This window comes from Saccostrea echinata, unplaced genomic scaffold (assembly GCF_033153115.1).
Source record: "Saccostrea echinata isolate AGI-Se365-2 ecotype Australia unplaced genomic scaffold, CSIRO_AGI_Sech_v1 ptg000029l, whole genome shotgun sequence".
Lineage (NCBI taxonomy): Eukaryota > Metazoa > Mollusca > Bivalvia > Ostreida > Ostreidae > Saccostrea > Saccostrea echinata.
This window is the reverse complement of record NW_026889778.1, coordinates 35,106,873-35,126,471: the sequence shown is the minus strand read 5'-3', so window position 1 is coordinate 35,126,471 and position 19,599 is coordinate 35,106,873. Positions and strand designations below refer to the sequence as shown.

Below are 19,599 nucleotides of genomic sequence, written 5' to 3'. Positions count from 1 at the left end.
AGTACATTTTAGAGTACATTTTAAAAAATTAACACCTGAATAAAAATGTTAAGCTATAATATTAAGTCTCCTCGAGATGAATTGCCATGGAGGTAACAATGGTGTCAATAAAATCTGGTACATAAAATCGATGTTTTTTTTTGTCGTAACTGCTTGATAACATTCAAAATATTTTCATTACTAAACAAATTCTTTTCTTCCGTTGTTGAAGTGAAATAAAGAAGAAAGGTTCCAAAATAAACCAAAAATAAAGAAAAGTTTCAAAATTAACCAAAACATGATTTTTTTTTCAATTTTATCATCAAAATGTATAAACAGAAAATTCTACCTAATGCCCTTAAAAATAAAAACATGTAATTCTATCAATTAATGCCCTTTATAACAATAGCATATGTTACATTTAAATTTCATTAAATTTTTTAACATAAATTGTAAAAAAAAAAAAAAACAAACAAAAAAACAAATTAAACAACCTTAATGGTAACAAGTAAACAAACAAATAAATGCAAGAAATTCACAATTATCATGTTCAGTGCTACCATTGTGCTGACAAACATAAATCGACAAAATTCAAACAAACAAAAATAATTCAATTAATTATTTAAGATTAGCATCAAAATTAATGACGAATTGTATATTCATCTTATCACTATAAAAGGTGCAAAACATGCTGAGGTGAGCAAAATGGAACATCAAGCATCAGATAGTCTAGATCTCTTAATAGATCCGGCAATGACAAATGATTTACAACACAGTAAACCATATGAATTATCTAACATTTGTCAGTAAAGTTGTTTAGGAATGTAAAATTAAAATCATGTAAAAATTAAATGTTAATGCCCAGTATGTTGAAAAAAGTAACTATGTGTAAATAATCATGATTTGAAAATAAAATAATCTAGATTATACAAGCTAAGCTAAGAAGGTAACTCATATGCATTATATATATATGTATTTACATTTGCAAATTTTTTTATATAACACTGTTAAAAGCAACGCATATCTATATCCGTATAAACACAGGTTCCTCGCGTCATAAACGTTCGACGTAATTTCTCAGTGTCGTCATAAAGGGTCGATGCACAATCAGTGGATCAAACACGTGCCGTTGGGTTTGAAAAATAAAACATTTCATGCGTTAAAGATTATAATCAGGCAAAAAATAAAATATGAATAAGTCACAAATGTAAATATAAGTAATAAGGTATCATTTTAAAACATCTATCGGGCTATAAATATGGGTTGGTACGAGATCAAATTTACCATTCTGTATGGAATTTGATCTCATGACCAACCCGTATTTATATTGCAATAGACGTTTTAAAATGATACCTTATTTCTTATATATATATATATATATATATATATATATATATATATATATATATATATATATATATATATATAATGCATCATGAAATGATGCATGTTTTTACTTTCTTTCACATTTTTAAAAATAAAAATAACATCAAAAACTGGAACAAATTAAAAAGCACTGTGAGGATAAACTTCATGAGTAATTCTAAAATAAACAATAGTTCCAAACACTCACACCCAGGAAATATGATGAAGTCTACGACACGTTTCCATAGTTGAATATCTGTGCATTGAGAGGCTGTGAGCCTCTTCTCATATAAAATAATATATATATATTTAGGAACAAAAATTATTTGTTAATCAATTTTTGGTGTTGAAAATTCATATATTTAATTTTACACACCTGAAAATGTTATAATCTTTCTTTCATTCTTTTGATTATAAAAATGTAAAATAAGTTGAAAGACACATGCTATGTAAATTTAATTTAAAGATTCGCTATGAACATGATGAATACTGCAATGTATGAAATGCCTTAATAAATAATCTGAAATGTTCACTTCTTAAAAAAAATCATTTGTAAGAATAATGCCCGGATTTCATATAAAGTAAAACCTGGTATGCAGAGAAACATTAAGGTGAATATGCTCCTAAAATTAACTCGTTGCTGCATTCCACTTGGTCAAGTTTCGTTGATTGAACTCTAACATTTTCTGGCAAAGGGACTGATTGTCGATGCTTTCTGTATCAGAATCCATGGGAGGGATAAAATCAGTTAAATTGCCTACCCCAAGAAAACTTCTATCCTGCTCTGAATGCACCAAAGACACATAACCACTGTCTTGGTATGTTCTGGGGAGAGGAATCGCACTTTCTATGCAAGGTTGATGGGTAAAATGAATATCACAAGGATCAAATACAGCTCCTTTTGGATTGCACTGCAATACAGGCCATGCTGCAGGATTCATGTCTAGACACCTACTGTCAAAATGTGAAGGAATATGATAGTTTGCCACCATCTCTTGGTGATGATGTGAATGAGTTTCACCTTCCCCAATATATATTTTGATAGACTCTTCCAATCTTTTATTAGGAGTACTCCTCATTTCCAGTTTGTACAAGTCTGTTAGTTTTTCACACACATCCATAACCTCTGGCATCGAGGGTCCAAATTCTTCAAGAAGCAGTGTCTCATCATCATCTAGCAAATAGTTAACAAGTTTACGTATTTCTGCATCCCTGATGATACACTGAACGTTCCCATCAACATCAACCACATCTGACAACACAAATTCCTTCTGTATATCAGGACTCAGAAGTTTGTTCTGAATGTTTGGAAAGAATGAAATAAGAATGGGTTTCTTCATCTGCTGTTCATTTGATGAAACAAAATTGTGAATATTGTCTAAAGATGCTACACAGTTTAAGAAAGCTTGGCTTTCATGAGACATATTTCCATTCGAATGGGTAAGGGAGAAATGAGACCGATTCTTTTGAAGGGCTTTGTAAATCTGAATCAAACTCTTGCTTGATATAATAGCCACCTGATAAAAGCTACTGGATTTCAGATAATCACTAGTGAAACCTTCCATTAAATTCTCCTCTGCAAACTGGGCCTGAAGAAGAGGGTTAATTAATTAGTGCAATAAAAATTATAGTCATTTGATACCATTACTGCATTGCAGTAAATTTGGAATACAGGAAATAAAGGGCTTAAAATCTCACAATTCATATAACTAACTTGATTAAAGTGTGTTTGGAGGAGGGTCATAACATTAATTATAAATTGCTTTAAAGCATATGACAGGTTCAACCCTTCTATTTAACTGATTTACTGTACCACTATTTAAAATCTAGAAAAAAATACAAAGTCAGTTTTCATGCATACAATTACAATTTCTTTAACAAAAAGTATATAATTTTCAAAATCCTTCTTCTCAAAAGGTTTTCTTAATGTTACCTTGCAACCTTTCACTGAATGTAAAAGTGACTTCAAACTGTGAATAGCATCTCTTAGTTGTTGACTCTCATCACAGTACACAGGTAAAATGATAGTGCAATCTGTGTTGAAAGGGGAAAAAGTATTATATACATAGTAGCTGTTTGATTCACAGAGTTAAGATTTTATCTTTGTCTTAAGGATGATTACTCAGGGTTTCAGTTGACAGAAATTACAAAATCTTAAATCAAAAACTGTTCTAAACAGACATAATAACCAAATACTAAATGAATATAATATCAAAATTTAATATTTTACAATTTGATGTCAATATGCAACAACTGATGTAACACTGGGATTGTATCTTTATTGTTAGATGTTGTTTGTTACAGAGTAAAGCTGTTATCTGTTAATTACAGAGTAAAGCTGAGATTGTATCTTTATTGTTAGATGTTGTCTGTTACAGAGTAAAGCTGGGATTGTATCTTTATTGTTAGATGTTGTTTGTTACAGAGTAAAGCTGTTGTCTGTTACAGAGTAAAGTTGATATTGTATCTTTATTGTTAGATGTTGTTTGTTACAGAGTAAAGCTGTTATCTGTTAATTACAGAGTAAAGCTGAGATTGTATCTTTATTGTTAGATGTTGTCTGTTACAGAGTAAAGCTGGGATTGTATCTTTATTGTTAGATGTTGTTTGTTACAGAGTAAAGCTGTTGTCTGTTACAGAGTAAAGTTGATATTGTATCTTTATTGTTAGATGTTGTATTACAGAATAAAATTGAGATTGTTTCTTTATTGCAAGATGTTGTGTTAACCAATATAGCTGATATTGTATCTTTATTGTTAGATGTTGTGTTACTGAGTAATGCTGAGATTATATCTTTATTGTTAAATGTTGTGTTATAGAATAACACTAAAATTATATCTTTATTGTTAGATGTTGTGTTACAAAGTAAACCCGAGATTGTATCTTTATTGTTAAATGTTGTGTTACCGAATAAAGGTGAGATTGTATCTTTATTGTTGGATGTTGTGTTACACAGTAATGTTGAGATTGCATCGTTATTATTAGATGATGTGTTACGGAGTAAATCTGAGATTGTATCTTTATTGTTAGATGTTGTTTTACTGAGTAATGTTGAGATTATATCTTTATTGTTAGATGTTGTGTTACAGAGTAATGTTGAGATTGTATCTTTATTGTTAGATGTTGTTTGTTACAGAGTAAAGCTGTTGTCTGTTACAGAGTAAAGCTGAGATTATATCTTTATTGTTAGATGTTGTGTTACAGAGTAATGTTGAGATTATATCTTTATTGTTAGATGTTGTGTTACAGAGTAATGCTGAGAATGTATCTTTATTGTTAGATGTTGTGTTACAGAGTAATGCTGAGATTGTATCTTTATCATTAGATGTTGTGTTACAGAGTAAAGCTGAGATTGTATCTTTATTGTTAGATGTTGTGTTACAGAGTAATGCTGAGATTGTATCTTTATCATTAGATGTTGTGTTACAGAGTAAAGCTGAGATTGTATCTTTATCATTAGATGTTGTGTTACAGAGTAAAGCTGAGATTGTATCTTTATTGTTAGATGTTTTGTTACAGAGTAAAGCTGAGATTGTGTCTTTATTGTTAGATGTTGTTTGTTACAGAGTAAAGCTGTTGTCTGTTACAGAGTAAAGCTGAGATTATATCTTTATTGTTAGATGTTGTGTTACAGAGTAATGTTGAGATTATATCTTTATTGTTAGATGTTGTGTTACAGAGTAATGTTGAGATTATATCTTTATTTTTAGATGTTGTGTTACAGAGTAATGTTGAGATTATATCTTTATTGTTAGATATTGTGCTACAGAGTAAAGCTGAGATCTGAGGTTGTATCTTTATTGTTGGATGTCATGATAAAGAGTAACATTGAGATTATATCATAATGATTATTGTTAGATCTTATACTACACAATATGATTATCTTTATTAGTTGTTACTTTACAGAATAACATTAAAATTATACCTTTTTTGCTAGCTGTAATGTTGCAGAAAAACAATGATTATGCCATTTTCAATTGTGCAATGTCATTTGCATTTTAAATCTTCGTTGAATCTATGCAAAAATACACTTTGGAAATACATGTTCATTGAAACATTACTAATTAAACTTTACTGTTACCTGAATGTTATGTTGCATGGTTACAGGAGAATTATGCCTTAATTGTTAACTGTTGTGTTGCAGCATAATATTGAGAAGATAAATATCTATCTGTTGTGTTGAATAGAGCTATTTAGATTGTACCATTTTTGTTAGTGCTTATGTAACAAACTACATTTTAGCAATACTCTGAGTGTTTTGGGCAGTAGTTCAATATTAATCTTTCACTTTGAAATACTTTGCATTCATTTTGGGCATCACTTTCCTGAGACTCTAATTACCTGCATTATTAGGAGTTGTTTCACTATTTGCTGCCTGTCTGTAGTGTCGTCTAAGTTTACAGCCAGTGGAATCTGCAAATGAATCAACCATATTAATATCACAACCACAACTTCAACAAGGGCACTGCATAGCAGACTGAGAGCATTCCCTCCAAAAAGAGAACAAAAATACAGGTACAGATTATAACTTACTCAAACACACAAGAGCATGTTACTATATCCCCTCAAACTTTGTTGTGAGGGGATAACAAGGTGACAGTGATCTAACAAGCCAATCCTTGACCTGATGTAATTAGCAGTTTCCTTGGCATAATGACTACATAATTTATATGCATATAGAATATAACATCCATAGCTACAGTTTTGCCTAGTTTATGATTGTCAGGTTTAAATTAATTTCAACACTACAGATTGCAGATATAGTGTTCCAATTCCAGTAAGTCTTTGCTACAAATTTAACACAAGAACACCATTCTTTCATTTTGTTTGTTTATTTTATTGTTTAACGTCCCTCTTGAAAATTTTTCACTCATATGGAGACGCAACCACTTGCCAGTGGAGAGCTGCAAATTTTGACCTATACCTGGCACTCAGGGCCATTGAGCAGTGAGGGATCTTTTTTGTGCCAGCACCCACTGCAACATGGGACCTCAGTTTACACAGTCTCATCCGAAGGACCGGTCTCCACGTCCGACAGTGGGATTTGAAACCGCGACATAAGGGTCAACTCCTTACTCCGCGGCTCTAACCACTGCGCCATGCAGGTGACTCTTTCATTTTGAATACACTTTGTAGAGTAAATATATATATACCTCGTTTAAAGAAGAAGATTCCAGTGATGGCTCCAACAATGATCAATAGTATTGGAATACTGATGAGTGTGACCAGTTTAGAGGCCACTGGCTCTGGTGGTCTGATTATGGGGTCTGCAGGGTCTACACAGTCTGCAAGGAATAATACATTAACAACCTTCATATATTATCATCTACATCTTACTAAAAGATATATCAATGCAAGTATGTCTCCGTGTTTTTCAATTCTTGATTTCCTACAGTGTATGAATTATGAGCGAAATTTTAAGACTATATTATGGTTCAATGACCCTATGATAAGAGAGATAACTCTACTTGGACTATGAGTATCATTCCTTTCTAAAATGTCATTTTCCGTCAAATTTTTTGCAATTGTTTGCATCTTAATTGTAAATTAGATTTCTTTTGGAAAACCCTAAGCGTTAAAGCAAAATTTATATGAGTGATCAGAGGAATGATGAAGTTTAGACTTAAACATGGTAAAGGTGAAAATAATGAATTGTAATAAATCTCATAAATTCAGTAAACAAATCATGAAAAGGGCCCCTGTAAACCTAAGAGATGGGATCAGGTATCTAGGAGGACTAAGCATCCCCTGTCGACCCGTCACTGAAAACTAATCTAAGTAAAGCTTAGGATACAAAATAAGCTTTTTCATGTATTCTTCCATTATAGACAACAGCAAGACATGAATAGCATCAAATCCAGTCTCAATCAGATGCATCAGGTGATTCAATGATGCTGCAGTTTCTTCTATATGCTATCATCTTTTTTTTCTGCCTTTCAACAATCAATAACTCTTTCCATTAGCAATTCATAGCTTTTTTAAAGTTTATCAGGAAAAAAATCTTCTCACCACCAACTGCTACTGTTTTTGATGAATAATACTGATCAAATAAAGCTCTTTGATTGTCATATGGTCTGATCTGTAAATCATAAAGAAAGAACATAAAGCTATTTTGCATTGACTGACATCATAATTGTTTTATTAGCATATAATAAATTTGTTCAATATCCATTTTCATACTTTTAAATTAAAATCTAAGTTTGGTTACAGCTTGAAAAAATCTCTCTCTCTCTCTCTCTCTCAAATAGTTCATAAAAAATTAATTATTCTCACCTGAACTGTATAATTTGTTTTGCAAGGCACATTTTCAAAGGTGAAGTTTCCCAAAGGCTGAAATAACATTTAAAAAGTTCAATGTCATTTGCTTGGCAGTCACAAAATTGTCTTATGAATGTTCAGAAATGAAGCATTTTGGCTCATTCAGATTTACTTTACACTTACTTTACTATTTTCAAATAATCTTTAATTTTCTTAATATCACTTGATGACAAAGTAATAAAAGCAAGTTCTTCTTGACGAAGGTTCTGTGGATAACAGCATTTTTGAAAGATATTGGACCCTAGTTTCGAAATACGTAAATGGCCTCATAGTACGCATATGACCATAATAAAGATCCAGCAAAAATCTTTCTAATTAAATGCTGAATTAAAAAAAAAGTCATTTTTGTCACTACCTTGGCCTTTTATTTATTTTCAATCAGTTTATCCTCTAGGGCAGTTAGAATTTAAACTAAATGAGAACAGCTGACTCTCATTTCCATCATAAATAATTAAGTTACACGTTCAAAAAGGGATTTAAAATTGAACTTTATGATAATTTCAGCAAAAGAAAATTTTGTAATGGAGGAAATATTCATGAATTCATCTCATTTGAAGGGCTCATTTTTGAAAGTTTAGGATATAAAGTTAAACAGGAGATAAGTAGTTAAGGTGGAAGTCACATTCTGGTAGTCGCCAGCATGGCGCAGTGGTTAGAGCGTTCGCTCTAGAGTCGTGGAGTAAGGAGTTGATCCTTACGTCGCGGGTTCAAATCCCACTGTGGGATGTGATGACCAGTTCTTCAGATGAGACCGTATTAACTGAGGTCCCGTGTCGCAGTAGGTGCTGGCACGAAAAAGATCCCTCACTGCTCAATGGCCCTGAGTGCAGTGTATAGGTCAAAATTTGCAGCTCTCCACCGGCAAGTGGTGGCGTCTCCATATGAGTGAAAAATTCTCAAGAGGGATGTTAAACAAAAAACAAACAAACAAAAAACACATTCTGGTATCTAATGTTTTCATGAATGTTGCTTTTAGTAATAGAAAAGTGATAAAAAAATACATATATAAATATATATATATATAATATAGCAAAATATAATAATCGACTAGTATATTTTTTTCACATTTTGCTAGTAATAAAATGGGATTTATTTACTTTTTCATTATTGCCTACATATTTTCTAAATCTACATGACCTTTAATTTACTGAAGAAAAACCATGCGCTCAAAACTTATTTTTGAATGGAGTTAAGGTATCGATCTAGTAAATGAAGGTGCCTTCAGAGGTTTCTTATATTTGAAGAATTAATTACTTTTACTAATAATGCTGTACACATGTGTAACCATAGCCTAGTCAATTCATGTTGCACAGGGTTATAATTTGTTTGCTAAACCCAATTAAAAAAACAGTAAAAATGTTTAAATTGTCATTTTCACTCTAAAAGGTTGAAACCTACATTTAATGTTTTCACCTCCTTTTATGTAAAAAAAAAAAATTAAATATGGGTACCCAAATTAATTTTACACATGATTTGAAATGATATAGAACTACTGCAACCATAAAGTATATGGGGAAAAGTAAGCATGAATTGATTATCACATCAAAATTGATCTAGCACCTGACAAAGAATGTGAGTCTTAACTCATTTGCTAAATCTTTTTATTTTATGCTAAAATATTTGATGAGAAATCTTTTTGGATTTATATCCCCCCTCCACTTACAAGTGTTCCCATACCAAATGGGAATTTACCTAATATCTTTGTACTATTTTTGTACATATCTATATTCAGTATAAACAAAACATATATCATTTTGGTATATTGCAGATATGACCCAAACACAGTGTCACATAATTTTGGCTATTAATTCACACCTAATTTAAAGGAACATGTGTAGATATCCATATATCGGTACTTACAGTTATTATCATGATTATATATACACATGTATAAAATAGTAACTGTTACAGTCTGCCACTAAAACAAAATAGATCACAAGATCTACTTGTAATATGGAGATAATGAACAGTAGTCAAGCTCAGAAGTCCTTTGAAACAATACAGATCAGGAGCAGAGCAAACACGGTCCTCTTAAAGCATCAGAGGTGGGATCAGGTGCTACATGTACATGGGATTATGACAGATTTAACAGAGATATTTATTATGTGGAACTCACTGCTTCAAGGTTTGTGCTGTTCTCTAGTTGGTTGCTATGCAGCTGAACTTTGTGGTAAACTGCCCCAGGAAACAAAGGAGTGAACCACAGATGGAGCTGGTACACATTGTTGTTGAGTGTGGTCCAAACATGTATCTTTGGCTTCCAAGCAAAACCTAATGAAGATTGAATGAACAATTGATGAACATTTTACACTGATACAGTTAATAAATGAAAACTGGTTAACTCAAACAATGAATCATACTGTAAACCAATTACTATTCACAATATTTTTGTTCGCGATTCTTCAGTTTGGAATCCATCCACAACTTCTAATTTTCACAACTATGGCAACATTCTTCATAAATAAATTAGTGAATAATTGGTTCACAATGAGAAATATTTGTGAGTAAGAGAAGGTTGCGAAACTCACGGATTTTTGTCACTTGCAAATAAAAGTTGGTTTACAGTGTTTAATATTTATCAGTAAGGTCCGGACCTAATTGAGTTATCAGCATGATTCTGCTGGCAAATAAAATGTTTTTATGATCCTTTCGACCAATGAGAAAAGAATTAATAATTACATCTTGAAAATTATACCAATATTTTTATCACAAAAAATATAATGTTTAAAACATAAACCAACTTCTAACCTTATTTCTACCATACATAAAAAAAATCATTATTTTCCGAATTCACTTATTAATAAGGCCTTGCTTATGGATTCCAAATTACTTTTGTTATAAAAACCATTATAGTCTGGAATGGATTATGATGTAACTGATATATCAAAAAATATCAAACAAACTAGTGCTTAGATAATGAAAAACAGATTTTACATGTGGCAATGTACAGAAATCTTATCTATACCACCCACACATTTTTAAAGCAAATCTGCCCTTTTATTCACATATTACTTTTAATGAAGGACATAAACTCGCAATATATTCTGATATTAATGGGAATTTAACCAAATTCACTCCCACAATACCATGAAAAAGGAATATTGCTCCTATGAAGCACGAACAGACAAATCATTATCTTTGTTCATCTTATTAATCATTGTTTGCTCAATAAATATTAAATACAAGTCAAAAACATTTAAGGATCAATATCCCTTGTCTAAGGGAAATAACTCTTAAATCACTTTGCTTCCTGAAAGTTTATTAATTTTTTCATCTTCAGCAATTATCTCTTTCATTTTTAAGTTTTGCTCTGTATGATATACACTCAGTTGTATTTGGAGTATCTTAAATATAGATTTAATTCCATGGATGTGTTGAGGTGTGCTGGTAGTCAAATTTTTCTTTGTGCATTTTAACCTCAATATCTCCATTCCTTGGATATCTATCATTTTCTATTGACTCAAATGAGTGCAAGACAACAAGGTTTGAGTGTACTGAAAATAATTGACTCATTTTTTTCTGTCCTAGTGATCAAAGAGTTTTTGGTATGTCTCTCAGTCTGTTTGTCTGCAAAAACATTAACCTTGGTCATAACTTTTGAACAGTGCTAAGGTTTTTGTATTTCATGTGTATTCTTTAAAACAAGACCTTTTTTGGGGGCACCAGAACTTTTGACCGCATGACCTTGGAGTTTGATTTACTTTTAAAAACTTAAACAAACATTAACCTTGGCCATAACTTTTGAATGAATGGTGCTAGGCTTTCATATATCACAGGTATTCCTTGTTACAAGACCTTTCACATAGTACCAACATTTTTGACCTAATGGCCTTTACCTTGAAACTTGACCCATATCTGAAAAATTTTAACCTTGGCCCTAACATCTGAATGGTTGGCAATATAAAGCTTTCATATTTCACAAGACTTTTGGGGGTACCAATATTTTTGACCTCATGACCTTGACCTTAGATTTTGACCAACTTCTGACAAATTTTCACCTTGCACATAATTTTCTGAAGGATTGATGCTATGGTTTCATAATTCACAGGTGTATTTCTAGTGTCAAGACCTTTCTTTGGGAACAAACATTTTGACCTTTTGACCTTGACCTTGGAATTTGACACTTTTTGGAAACTGTTACCAAACTTTAACATGGCCTTAACTTTTGAACAGTTGGTGCTAAGCTTTTATAATTTACATGTTTATTCCTTGTGACAAAACCTTTCTTTGGGTACCAACATTTTTGACCTCCTGACCTTGACCTTGTAGTTTGACCAATTTTAAAAGACTTTACCCCTGGCCATAACATCTGCATATTTCACATGACTTGTGAATTCCTTCTGACAAGATATTTCTTTCGGTACCAACATTTTTGACCTCATGACCTTAATCTTAGAGTTTTATGTACTTTGGAAAGACATAAACCTGTTTATGAGCTGCAATATGGGAGCATCAGTGTTTCACACACATATCTTGTTTATCTCCAGCCCCCGACAGAAATTTTATCATAAATTAAGCAAGCAATTCCATCTTAGTCAGCTGAAGTTGACACATGCTCCTTTCTGATTACTGCTATTAGTGCTATACATGTACTATACCTGGCACCATGACAATATTCTTCGCAATCCTCTTATGCTCTCTGCTTGGCATAGGGACACTGATGACATATACCATGACCTTGGCCAACTTTGTTGTTTCTACACAGTTAAAGATGAAATCAATATCCTAAAAAAAATATATAGTCACAAGATATTACTTCTTACTGCTAGCAAAATCTCAAGTTTCTTTCTTCAGAGAGTTTAGATTTATATTAACAGAAAATCTTCTTTTGTAATTTATCGATCACTTTGTTATTCTGTTCTTCAAGGAGGGAACCTGTCTACAATATTTAGCTAAAGACACTTTGTCTGATGGGGAAAAAAGCTCTGGTTTACACTAGAGGTTATAAAGTGATTAAGGTCTGTGTTTATTCATGTCTTCTGTGGTGCTAATTTCCTAGATTCTGTCATCGATTTCTGAGAAATCAAACACCACCAGATATGGCACCCCTGAGACTTAAACTGTCTAAGAGTTTAACAGAATAGGCCATATTAATGCTATTTTACAATATAAGCCATTTAAGACACAAATCCTGATATTGCTAAACTTACAAATATGTTCCTTATTTGACTCCAGTCTGTGCCACTGAGGTTGGCAAATAGGCAGACAGGGTGAGACATGGACGCTTCCTCTTGCACAGTGACCTGAATCTTGAAACCCGTCAACTCATCCACAGAGGCTGAAACAAACAAGATTTCATAAGATACAGTTGAACTTCATTACCTTAAACACCAATATCTTGAATAACAGGGATATGTTGCTCGAGTACCAGGAATGTGTCAAAGTGAGTTGGTAGTCCCAATCACTTATTCTTCATGTTTTTTACCCTGGTTATCTCAGATCACTGGATATCTCAAAGTTTAATCTCGGTCCCATAGAGTTTGAGATAATGAGGTCTGATATGCAAAAAAAAAAAGCCCTAATTGAACCTTGCTCTTTGTGTGCAGATTTTCATTTCATGTCAGAATCCCTGGTGGCCATATAGCAGTTTATCTAAGAAGTAAGTTTCTGAGCCATTTAAGAAGACAACTTATTCATTAAGAACATTACACTCACTGACTTTTAATGGTGAAATGTTTGGAAACAGCATTTGAAGCTATTCAATATTGTGATAACTTAAATGTAGATATATATATTAATATTATAATTCCAAATGTGTATTAAAAAATTAGCAATTAGACTGAAATAAAACTATGATTTTTCTCCCAAAATTTCAATAAATTTTTGTATTCATTGTTGTATGTAAGCCCTAAGTTTTCAGATCGATGAAAAGCACATATAGTTAAACTTTGGTATCTTGAACATCAATTTCATGATCACCATGGTTGTGTCAAAGTGGTTGGAAGTTCCAACACTTTTTCTTATGTATTTTAACCTCAATATATTTAATACTTCTTTATTTTAATATGGAGTTGATGTTCTTAGGATTTAAAGTTTTTTTTTTTTTTTTTTTTTTTTTTTTTTTTTTTTTTTTTTTTTTTTGTGAATAATAAATGAAATGTTGGTAAAAAGGATTCACAGACAATGTTATTATTGTGAGTAATATCAAGTCAAACATTCCTTTCATACAGTGAAAAGAATTTCTGTTAAAGAATTAATGTTATTTTATAAGAGAAAAAGATTCTAAGCTTGCCTATTATTTGAATATTTGCCAAGTTCCTTGCTGAGAAACTACATGTACAGTACATGTATGTTAGCCACACAGACACATGATCTTCTAGAGCTAAAACTTTCTTAATGTAAATAAAATTTCAACCCTAAACCTACTAGAAAAGCTTGACATTGTCATTTATATTAAGAATTAAATGTTTCATATTAATTGCTTGAGGCTTACCATATCCTAGATGATTTGATTCTGCCGAGTCAATTTAAGTAGGTGACATGCTAGCAAAAGTACCAGTGACTGCTACTAATGCTGGAGGGAGCAGATATATTGAATATCAGCATAGCAATTTGAGAAACTAAATTTTATAATTGGCGTTTAAAATTGATATTGTACAGATGTGCATTTGAAAATAGTTTAAGAGTACAATAGGACACAAAATGTTCAGTTTGTTCTAAAATAACTCAAACTTAAAAACAGCTTAGTGCCTTCAATGATCAAATTTCTGGGTTACACTCATAATGCTGATTTGAATGTTTTTCTAAATAGTAATGCCTCATGCAGTTAACAAATCATGCTTTTGGTCAATGCTGACTACTCATTTGCTATACTGATTTATGCTGGCTCGATCATGCTAGCATTATTATAGATGCGGATTTTGCTTCATGTGGTGCTCAAGTTTGTTTAAGTCAATCTGAGAAATGATCTTGTGCATGTACTCAAAAATCAGTCAAGTGCTTGTGCAAGAAATGTTTCAAACATTTAAACATTTCATTTTTAACTTTTTTCACGATTGAGAGATTATAAAGCACCCTGTTGACTTTTATCAGCAAAGTAAATTCTGATGTTTGAAAATTGCTACTGTAGATCAACAATTTTTTGTGATGGCCTTTTTTTTCAAGAGATATGAATTTGGTACAGTACTTGTTTTCACGAATTTTCATGGTTGTTGTAATTATAACTTGTAGTACTAATTCTTTAAGTAACAATTACTTGACCATCAAAATCAGATTCTGGTGGCAAGATTCGAGACCAGCAGTGAAAATTATATTAGTCCCTCACTGGTGAAACAATAGGGGACTATAAAGGTATGTTAATTTGTCTGTGCAGTCAATCTGTCCTGCTTGGTTTTCATACTTTTTTCTACATGCTGATGATTGAGCTGAATTTTGGTATGTGAGTCAACCTTGATGAGTAACGGATTGATCAATTTACGTATTTCCTTACACTTCAATATTAAGTAATTATGGTTTTTGGACAAAGAACCTTAATTTTTAAGGGGGATCAGGAGGGGATTAGTACATACTGAATTATGCAATACTCTCAGAATGGTTGACATTTTTTATGTGGCCTGATTTTACCAACATCTGAGAAAATCGACTGAGGAATTTACACTACTTCTGATGACATTGGTATCACACATATTCTAAAGTGCACAAGGTATAAATCACTTCCGGGAGACAATATTGCTAGAAGAATCTGTAAATCCCTTTAATATAGTCCTTTGATAAAAGCAAATGCTTTCTGAAGATTCAGGGCATACAGCCACATAAAAAAAAAAATCACCTATTTTACGATGACCCCTGTAAACAAAATAAGAAGAGAAAAAAGCAGCAGCAATAAGGCACAAATGGTTCTTCACCATATATAGTTAGTGTATTAAGGTGTTTAAGTGTATAATCCTTTATGTAAGGCTATAACGCTGACCTTGTATTTCTAATTTTTTTTTTTAATCTCTTATTATTAGAATTGTCAGACAGATACTTGATGAAAAAAAGATAGGGTAGCACTTTGTAACATATTATATAATTATATAGCTTTGATAGTGAAAATGCTGATTTATGTGGAGTAATTAAATACACTTTTTTTTAATTACCCATCAGTGAAACCAAAGGGAATGATAAGTTTCCCATCCATTTGTCTGTCCCTCTGTTTGTTCAACTCAGCGTGGCCCAGTACTTGGTTTTCTCGACATTTTATAGACTTGCAATACACTGAAGCTGATTTTTCTCTTGATGAGTTACAGATGAAGATGGAATTTCCATCTGCTTCAAAGAATTATATGGCCTCTGGACTTACAAATCTAGCATATATACACTTTTCCAGATTTTTTTTTCAGGACACTTGCAGATTATTTAGCTGATTTTCAGTTCATGAGTCTTGATCTTGATGGATTAACACATAAAGTTGTATATTTTTTTCCATATTATTCCAATGATTTTTTTTTTGTTATGGAATGACAGCTCTTTAAGGGGATCACTAGACTAAGCATACTGATAGAAGACTTTAGGCTTGTTTATATAATACTCTCAATATATGTAATAATACCCTTAAATCCAGTTCATAATATAAAGCTTGAAAGCTTAATTTTGAATGTTGCTAGTTTTCCAAGATCTGCTATGAAGACAAATTATGTTCTGTATACAGGATTATTTTCACCTATGTTATTTTTCACTCTTTCATGCTTGCAAACAATTTTGTCCTGTTTAAAATTTGCCTAGAACATGCAGAAACAGTTGTATTAAAGAGATTAATGCTGTTCTCCTTCAATTCGCCCCCTTTTAAATTAATGCCCACTTGCAACAAGGGTGAAAGGGGCAGAAAATAAAATGGGGGCAAAAATTTTCCTGTATACAGTATTTATAGTAAGAGGGTGAAAAGATGTGAAAAAAAATCACATCTCAAAATGTCATATATCAATCACTGATCATTTTTTTTTTAATTTTTTTTAAATGAAATGCATCTCTTAAACAAAAAATGCTAGGTACTTATCCAACAGCACACCAGAAATTGTCTTCACAATATACAGTAGGCTGAATCTTTATAAATTAATAAACATTACATTTTTTTTTTTACCTGCATCTGTTATGGTGAGGTTCCTGTAAGTCTTTTGAAATCATTTTAATCCTGCTGAATGTATCCAAGAGAATTTTTCAATATATACATGTATACCTTGTGACAATGCTACATGTACATACGGATTTCTGAGGCTGTGTTTTAAATGAGCATAGTACAAACTTTACTCGCTTCTGAAATGAAAAAAGCTCTTTTTTCAGCAGCAAAAAAAATTATCTGTGTATGAGGAAAAACTATGTTGTATAAGGAGAGAAAAGAATCCCTTCCTAAGGTCTTGATTTCTATGTGGACTTTTGTATCCCTGTATATTCTTATATTGTTGTTTCTGTGTAAAATTGTCCAGGACACAGACCCTTGTTTTAGAATGATCACAGCTAAACACTATATCAGAGAAAAACATTTTTCAGAATTAATACGAGTCATGTGAGCAAGTGGCACCAACTTGTTCCCAATTAACTGATTTAAATTCAGCAAGAAAAACTAATAAGCAAAGAAATGAGAATCTGGGCTTAAAAATAATATATGATACCAATAATCAGTTTTTTTTTTATATTAAATAGCTAGCATACACTGTTTAACTTCAGTATCTCAAAACACCGACATCTTATATTTATTTTTGAAAAGCAGCAAATACTAAATACAAAAAATGCAAACCAAAAATAAATTTATAATTGCTAAATGAATAATTTTAATTTTATTTTCAAGTATTAATTTAAAAGTTTTCCCTGTAATGCTTTTTTTCACATATACCAATTCAGATTTTATGTGTGTATGGGGGGGGGGGGGGGCAATTTAACCTTGAGAAACATGCAGAGATGTGTGATAAGAATTTCATCCACTTTACAGTCATCAAAGTTTATACTGTCAGATTGCCCTAAACGAAACGCAACCAAATAGACTGCCAGACAAAATTTGATTTAAAAAAAAAAGCTCTATATAGACAACATTGGCTCAGGTGAGCTATAAATCTCAAAGACTCAGAAATTACCCATAAATACATATGTTATCTCCTACTGTAACAGTTTTTTAGTAATATGGAGTAGATGAACTGATGCTAATGTTAACAACCTTGTGTTATATGACTTGAGATGTTCATTAAAAATTTTATCATGACAACAGACCTTTTAATGTTTCAATAACATATACCATATCATGGAAGAAATTTGCAGTCAATTACAAGCATGATGCTTTGCTGCACTATCTGCCTTCTAGATCATTGATGTTTCATAATAGACCAATAAAGTGCTGCTTAGGTCATAAATGTTACATTTAATGACAGCCCCAAATTCATGTTTTTCAAAATCCTGAGACAGTCAAGAAATCAATATTCTGCTATTTATTAATCTGGGGATATGTTGAAGACAGCTGTGTCCTTGATCTCAGAATGACAAAAACTTTGTCACTTTTTCAGCCATGTTAACAGTTAATGATTAGTTAATGATTCAGATTGTGTTTTCATCTCAGTGTAGTAATATGTGTGTTTGTTGGTCTGTTCTTACATAAAAGGTGTGTGTGTGTGGGGGGGGGGGGGGGTACTAAACTGCAGAATATGCATTATAATAACTCGCTAAAAAGTTAATGCTTTAATTGAAAGCAACCTTAGAATATAGTGCAATAAACCGTAAGTATGTATATTATATGTTTCTTATGGGGTGATTAAATTTGCTATAATTGGCTTTTTTGTTGGGTTTTTTTTAGCATATATCATAGCTGCAGACAATAACATATTGGGATATTAGGTATTTTTTATGTTCTTACACTCTGAGCATTCTTGACTAAGTGCCTTCTAGCGAGCTAATTAAAGAAAACATAAGGAAGCTTAATTGTGATAGATAGTCTCCTTTGAACTTCATTTACCTCCAGGAATTTTACGGAGGACTGAATTTATAATTTTGGATACAACTCTCTAGCGAGATTTTTTACCCTATTTATCAGCAGTATCAAATAAGGGAAACGTCGAGAAAATGAAAGCTCACAATTTTTTATAATTCCATGTGACGCTGAAGATTTTACTGGCTTCATGATATGTCTGTTATTACATCATCTAAAACTGATATCCGTTTATGACATTTTGGAATGAAATTTTGATGACCATAAGTAAAAATTCTTTTATATTATGTAAGACTTTTTGTTTGAGAAATCCGTCAAATAATTTTTTTTGTGCAACAAGTCAGTTCTGAATGGCCCTTGTACAATAAAAAGGGTGTCTAAAGTTTACAGGTAGTCCCCACAGAATTTTTGCTTCATTTCTCTTTTATTTTATTTCCTCCTATTTTCTCTTTCATAATTATGAATTTTTTAATATTTATAAGTATGGGATTAACAGATATCTTTAGAATGGGAAAATCAAATTGACTGTCCCCTTCCAGATATGATTAATCAAACATCCACAGGTATTGGTATTATATACAAAATGTACATCTACAGATCACTCCCTCTATGCTATTTTGGTCAATATTATTAGAATGTGTAATAACTAAGAAATGGAAACAAGAGTTAATTGACCTATACGTATTGATGTCATCCTTGGTTACAATCAACTGACATTATTGCACTGACAGAGGATGCTGACTGATGAGTGTCATTATGATAGGCTGCCAACGAATCGTACTCATTTGATGTCGTAGCATAAACCTGAATTGCTATAGTCAGTGTGCAGTTCACTTTTTCCACAAATTTGATATTTTCCAAATTGTTTTTATGATTTCTATGTAAAGACTTTTTTTAAAATGGGTGAAGAAAATGGCCAAGTTGTACAGAAACAGATGTACCTGATAAATAAGTTTGTGTGTAAAAGGGTTTTTTGTCTTGTTATGCTCAAATCTTGGAAAGGCTTGCCAGGTTTTGTGAACATGAATAAAAAAAGTATTTAAAAATTG

The 19,599-nt window shown here is 31.8% G+C and overlaps 1 protein-coding gene across 1 annotated transcript in view; it reads right to left on the bottom strand.

The window, feature by feature from the left end:
- Nucleotides 1-1,914: 1,914 nt before the first annotated feature.
- The window catches only part of LOC133194759 (uncharacterized), a 43,509-nt gene continuing 25,824 nt past the window's right edge, over nt 1,915-19,599 (bottom strand). Inside the window, exons 4-12 of the mRNA XM_061330665.1 lie at nt 12,813-12,940; nt 12,261-12,387; nt 9,779-9,933; nt 7,618-7,674; nt 7,354-7,423; nt 6,498-6,629; nt 5,686-5,757; nt 3,278-3,378; nt 1,915-2,933 (exon numbers count right to left, since the gene is read on the bottom strand). Of these exons, the coding sequence (XP_061186649.1) occupies nt 1,974-2,933; nt 3,278-3,378; nt 5,686-5,757; nt 6,498-6,629; nt 7,354-7,423; nt 7,618-7,674; nt 9,779-9,933; nt 12,261-12,387; nt 12,813-12,940 (1,802 nt within the window). The 3' untranslated portion in view covers nt 1,915-1,973. The remainder of the gene's footprint in view (nt 2,934-3,277; nt 3,379-5,685; nt 5,758-6,497; nt 6,630-7,353; nt 7,424-7,617; nt 7,675-9,778; nt 9,934-12,260; nt 12,388-12,812; nt 12,941-19,599) is intronic.